At 44.6% G+C, this 6593-nt stretch overlaps 1 protein-coding gene across 1 annotated transcript; it reads right to left on the bottom strand.

The window, feature by feature from the left end:
* Positions 1-1289: 1289 nt before the first annotated feature.
* On the bottom strand, positions 1290-2342 carry LOC131147217 (uncharacterized). Its single transcript, XM_058096978.1, has one exon. It carries the CDS (start codon positions 2340-2342, stop codon positions 1290-1292), a length of 1053 nt encoding a protein of 350 aa, XP_057952961.1.
* Between the last annotated feature and the right edge of the window lie 4251 nt (positions 2343-6593).

Genomic DNA, 6593 nt, shown 5'->3' with positions numbered 1-6593 from the left:
CCTCTATTTATTTATTTAGGCTTTGTTCGAGATCGGTCTTTCCAAAATTGCCCCAGTGTGGGGTGTTATCCTTTGGCGGGTTTAAACGAAAGATTAAACATTTTTAGGCACAATAGAGGGTATCAAGGGGTGTTTTCTTTCTCTAACTTTTGGGTAGTAGAAAAAAATGGTCTACCGTCATTTTGGCACTGCATTATTGTCTCGCATGATTTGTCTGACCTTTGAAAATCCCAACCCGGTTTAAATTTTGGGAAATGACTTTTTCGAAGAAGATGGTTTCGATTTTAAAGCTCAAAAAAGTTCATTAAGTGATTAAAAACATTGGGTTCTTTAAGGGAACTGGTGGTCCAAAAATCGTCATCCGTCATCTAATCGAAACAATGAGCAAAGAAGGAACATATGAAATAACACTGTGATCCTTTCATTAATTTCTTTTGGAGATGTATACAACCATTAAGCATAATATTTCTTTATAGCATCAGAGTTAACAGGGTGCAATAGGTCGGTTCCGTCCATATTTGCTAACAGTAGGGCGCCTCCTGAGAACGCCTTCTTTACAACGTAAGGCCCTTCATAGTTTGGTGTCCACTTGCCATAAGGATCCGTATGAATCGGTAAAATCTTTTTCAGCACTAGGTCCCCCTCCTGAAACTGTCGGGGCCACACTTTTCGATTAAACGCTCTAACCATCCTTTTTTGGTACAATTGTCCATGCGCCATGGCGGCCATCCTTTTCTCCTCGATCAAGTTTAACTGGTCATACCAGGATTGTACCCACTCTGCCTCAGCTAACTCTACTTCTTTTAGAACTCTTAAAGATGGGATCTCAACCTTTACAGGGACCACTGCCTCCATTCCGTACACCAAAGAGAAGGGAGTAGCGCCCGTGGAGGTTCTGGTCGTAGTCCTGTAAGCCATCAAGGCGAAGGGAAGCTTGTCATGCCAATCTCTATAAGTTTCTGTCATCTTCTTCAAAATGTTCTTAATGTTTTTATTGGCTGCTTCCACTGCCCCATTCATCTATGGTCTATACGGCGCTGAATTGTGATGCTTGACCTTGAATTGATTGCATAGCTTGGTCATTACTGTGTTGTTCAGGTTCTTGGCATTATCCGTGATTATTCTCTCAGGGATTCCGTACCTGCAAATCCACTCTCTTTTGACGAAACGACTTACTACATTTTGTGTGACACTAGAATACGAGGCGGCTTCTACCCATTTAGTGAAATAATCGATTGCCACAAAGATGAAACGGTGTCCGTTACTAGCCTTTGGGCTTATCGGCCCGATCACATCCATGCCCCAAGCTGAAAAGGGCCAAGGTGCGGAGAGAACATGAAGTGGGGCCAATGGGACTCGGATCTGATCACCATAAACTTGGCACACTTTCGAGCGTAGTCAATGCAATCTTTCTCCATGGTCATCCAATAATACCCGCTCCTAAGTACTTTTCGTGCCAATGAGTAGCCTCCGACATGGGTATCGTAGACCCCCTCGTGAACCTCATGCATGACTTGTCGGGCCTCCTGTGCCTCTACACACCGTAAGAGGGCCATGTCATAATTTCTTTTGTACAAAATTTCACCATCTAAGAAGAAACCCATGGCCAACCTTCTGATAGTCCTCCGATCGTTACTGGCTGCCCCTTCAGGATGCTCATTTTTCTGGATGTAGGTTTTGATATCATAAAACCATAGTTTTCCGTTGGCCTCCTCTATCACCGTGCAATGGGCAGGTTCAGGTTGTACTCTGATCTGAATAGTTTCGATCTTCACCCCTTCTTCTACCTTGAATAAAGCTACCAGTGTGGCTAGTGCATCAGACATTACATTGTTTTCTCTTGGCATGTGAGAGAAACTGATACTGTTAAACCCTTCTATCATCTTTTGAATATACTCTCGATACGGTACCAGCTTGGAATCGTGGGTTTCCCATTCTCCGGTTAGCTGGTGAATGACCAAGGCCGAGTATCCTCTTACTATTAGTCGCTTGACACCCCGATCTAAAGCGGTTCGCAAACCCAATATACATGCCTCGTATTCGGCTACGTTGTTAGTACAAGGGAAGATGAGCTTAGCTACCACTGGATAATGTTTCCCATCGGGAGATATGAGCACCGCACCTATCCCATGTCTCCAAACATTGACTGCTCCATCGAACAACATCCTCCATTCTTCGAGGTCTTCTTCTCCTTGGGTTAAGGAGTCTATATCTTGGTCTGGGAATTCGAACTCCATAGGTTGGTAATCCTCCACGGCTCTTTTAGCTAGGTATTCGGCAATGACACTACCTTTGATAGCTTTCTTGGTGACGTAAGAAATATCATATTCCGTCAACAACATCTGCCATCGTGCTACTCATCCAGTTACTACGGGCTTTTCAAACACGTACTTGATTGGGTCCATTTTGGAGATCAGCCAGGTGGAGTAATACAAGGTGTATTGCCTCAGCCTACTGATCGTCCATACCAAAGCGCCACATGTTTTTTCCAGATCAGAGTACTTAGACTCATAATCTGTGAACTTCTTACTAAGGTAATAAATGGCCCTTTCTTTCCTCCCAGTCTCATCATGCTGGCCCAATACGCAACCCATGGAGTTTTCTGAAATCGCCAAGTACAAGATTAAAGGCCTTCCGAGTACTGGTGGTACTAGTACCGGGGGATTCAAAAGGTACTCCTTTATTTTTTCAAAGGCCACTTGGCACTCTTCGTTCCACTTTTTTAGGTTGTTCTTTCTCAGCAGCTTGAAGATGGGTTCGCAGGTGGTGGTTAATTGAGATATGAACCGAGCAATGTAGTTGAGCCTACCCAAGAAGTTTCGTACTTCCTTTTCAGACTTTGGGCTAGGCATCTCTCAGATGGCTTTGACCTTGTCAAGATCTACCTCAATCCCTTTCTCACTCACTATAAACCCCAATAGCTTCCCGGACGTAGCACCGAAGGTACATTTTTTGGGATTTAACTTCAATTGGCACTTCCGGAGCCACTCGAACAATTTTTCCAAGTTTAACGCATGGTCTTTCTCATTTTGCGACTTAACGATCATGTCGTCGACATAAACCTCAACCTCCTTGTGCATTAAGTCATGAAAAAGGGTTACCATAGCCCTTTGATAAGTGGCTCCGGCATTTTTTAGTCCGAATGGCATGACTTTATAGCAGAAAGTCCCCCATAATGTGATGAAAGTCATTTTTTCCTTGTCCTCAGGTGCCATCCTGATTTGGTTGTATCCTGAGAATCCGTCCATGAATGAAAATAAAGCATGCCCTGCAGTATTGTCCACCAACACATCAATGTGCGGGAGAGGGAAGTTGTCCTTAGGGCTTGCTTTATTTAGATCCCGGTAGTCGACACAAACTCGTACTTTACTATTCTTCTTGATTATTGGGACAACATTGGCCATCCATTCAGGGTACTGGGCTACCTCCAAGAATCCTGCCTCAAGCTGTTTCTGTACCTCCTCCTTTATCTTGAGTAACATCTCCGGCCGCATTCTCCTCAGTTTCTGCTTTACTGGCTTTGAATCCGGGTGAAGTGGGATCTTGTGGGTCACTAAATCCGTGTTTAAACTTGGCATGTCTTGGTATGACCAGGCAAACACATCTCGGTATTCCCTTAGTAATTCAATCATTTTGTCTTTTTCTTCACCCTTTAGTAGTGCCCCGATCTTCACTTGCTTGGGTTCTTCCTCGGTTCCAAAATTAATCATGACGGTGGGATCGCTACTGGTCAAGGTTGGTTTTTCATCGGACTTTAACATTCTTTTCATTTCAGGGGACAAGTTTATTTCTTGATCTTCAACTTCGGTTTCATGGATTAGATTTTCAAAGTTAATGTCAATTACTTGGCGAGGGATTCTGGTGTTGTTATTTTCTTTATTCCTGTATGAAATTAACAAACAAATTTTGATAGTTGATTTCCAAAATGCACATAAATGACAAGGAATGCATGATTCATTTTCATTAAGGAGCTTCCCCGATTTTTTAGTGGTCGGGGGAATACAACAGAAAAGCAGAACTAAACAAATACTGAGAAAAAAAGATCATTACATGATGATATCTGGTAAATCAAAAGAACTCCAGTTCTGAAGCTGTACTCCTGGTTGGAGATGACGGATCCACTCTGTAGAAGTGTTCGAGGGGACTTCAGCATCCAATACTGATATACTTAATTGCCACAATTCTGCTTCTAGGTTGGATTGACTACTTTTTACGAAAGTCCGGCTGATGGACGAGACGTACAGTCCTTCCTTGGAGCTTGTTTCACCGGTGATTCTTTCCACCCTCCGCATCTTCTTCTCTTCAGCTTTCTTCCTTCGGTCTGCCACCGTAGGTATGTACCCAAGGCCATATCTGTCTTTCATATCGGTCTTTCACTTCCTTAAGTATTAACGGCTTTCGGATCCCCTGTAGGTGTTTTTCGAGCCCTTTTTCTGGGTGGTACCCCTGTCTGATCATTTCGAACGCCATCATATGCACCGCGGCGGAGATCTAAGGGCGTGGGATTGGAGATCCTTCTGCTATAGTTGTGACATTTATGATATCGAAGGCTTGGAACGAGTCCTCTAATGCCTCTTCCGTGACTTCCACATAAGGAGTGGAAGTGGGCTTTGTTATCATAACATCGGTTTCGCCATATATACAAACCAATTTCCCATCCACTACAAATTTGACCCGTTGGTGCAAAGAAGACAAAACTGGCCCGGTGTTATGTATCCACGGCCTCCCCAATAAGAAGCTATAAGATGGGGTTATGGCCATAACTTGGAATGAAATGTCGAAGGTGACCGGTCCAATTTACACATGAATTTCAATAGATCCCACCGATTCCCTGCGGATGCCGTCGAAAGCCCGCACAGTGAAATTGTTTTGCCTTATGTAGGACGAGTCAACAAGCAGTTTTTGTAGGTTCGTCATGGGCATGACATTCAAAGATGACCCATTATCAATCAACACTCGTGCAATCATGTGATCTCAACATTTAGCGGAAACGTGCAACGCCTAATTATGCCCCTGTCCTTCCACGAGGACCTCCTCATCAACGAATGTAATGTAGTTGGTAGCCGTAAGACCACCAATCACGTGGTTAAAATTATCGATGCTAATGTCTTGGGGAATATAGGCCTGATTAAGAGCCTTTAATAGGGCTTCCGAGCTCAACAACAGCGACAAGACAAAAATATGGGCTGGCATCTTCTTCAATTGTCAATGATGTTGTATTCACTATGTTTAATTATCTTCAAGAATTCTTCGGCTTCCTGAGATTGAACTGGCTTCCTCAGGTTCCTATTCTGTTCTTGGCTAGGTTGCCCTTTCTCCAAGACCTCCGGCGTAAAAACCCTTCCACTTCTAGTTATCCCTCTTACTTCAGCAGCATTGCTAGTTTCTCCTTCAGTGCGTACTTCACAATTGTACCTCCATGGCACTGCCCGGTCACTACGGTATGCGAAAGGGCGAGGGGCTGAGATCACTACCCGAACTGGGGCCTCTGGGACTCGTGGGGTTTTTCCCATGATGGGGATAAATGATCTGTTGGTGAATTGGGGATGGTCATATTCCCCTATGACTGAAACTTCATTCGTTTTCTGAATGCGGCTAACTTCCACTTGTTTGCTGTCAATCAAGTTACTTAGAAAAATTCGGAAAGTCTCTCACATTGTTATACTGATCTTTTCATAGTATTTTGGCATGCGCATGGGGCGCCTTTAGGGCAAATAGCCTTCAGTCCTGCTAGGCCTACCATTGTCAGTTCACTATACACCCAGTCTAGCGTCATTTGCTCCCATCTTCTTTCAGATTTTTCCCCATCTTGTTCTTCGATCATTCCAACATTGTCCTTTCCATGGTCAGGCAAAGGATTTTCTTTAATACCAACCGGCTTCCCATCGAATGACAACCAACCCGCATCCCTTAAATCTTGCACCTTGTGTTTGAAGGCCCAACACTGGTCAATAGGGTGCCCTAGAGAATTGGCATGGTACGTGCATCGGACCTCAGGATTATACCAGTGCGGGGGAGGATTGGTGAGAGGAATCCCGAGGATGGTAGATATCATCCTTTGTTCTAGAAGTTTTGGGAATAAGTCTGCGTATGACATGGGAATCGGTTCCAATCTCCGAAAACTCTTGAGTGTTATTCCTCGTGTGTGTTGCTGGCTCGAGCGAGTCGTTATGTTCGGCTGGGCTGGCACAAGCGCGGGGGCTACAAACTGGGGCCTGGGGCCCAATATGTAGTGTTTGGTTTACTACTGGTTCCATGTAGAAATTTCCCCTAGATGTTGACTTCGGCTTCTCTCCCTTAGGCTCCTGATAGACCCCTTGTATCATTTGGGTCTCTCTTCCCTTTTTACCTTTGGACCCCACGTTCTTACTTTGGGCCGTTATCGGTAGTGCCAGTCTTTATTCGTCAACCTAGCTTTGACGTCGACTTCCACGCTGGCCCCGCCCCTGCCGCCACAATGTCCATGAAGTTATAAGGGGTGACCCTACTAGATGTGAACGGTAGGGATTTCTTTTAACGCCCTACGAACTCGATATTGCCTCACGGTCGCTGACCGGAGGTCCCTTGAGTGGCCTCATCTCTGCTAACAGTGT

The sequence above is a fragment of the Malania oleifera genome, unplaced genomic scaffold (genome assembly GCF_029873635.1).
Source record: "Malania oleifera isolate guangnan ecotype guangnan unplaced genomic scaffold, ASM2987363v1 ctg570, whole genome shotgun sequence".
In the NCBI taxonomy this organism is placed as follows: domain Eukaryota; kingdom Viridiplantae; phylum Streptophyta; class Magnoliopsida; order Santalales; family Ximeniaceae; genus Malania; species Malania oleifera.
Note: the sequence above shows the minus strand (reverse complement) of the source record. Positions and strands in the feature narration are given on the sequence as shown.

Excerpts from the sequence above, each read along its gene's own strand:
- LOC131147217 (XM_058096978.1), bottom strand. The coding sequence starts at position 2,342 with ATGTTGTTGACGGAATATGATATTTCTTACGTCACCAAGAAAGCTATC.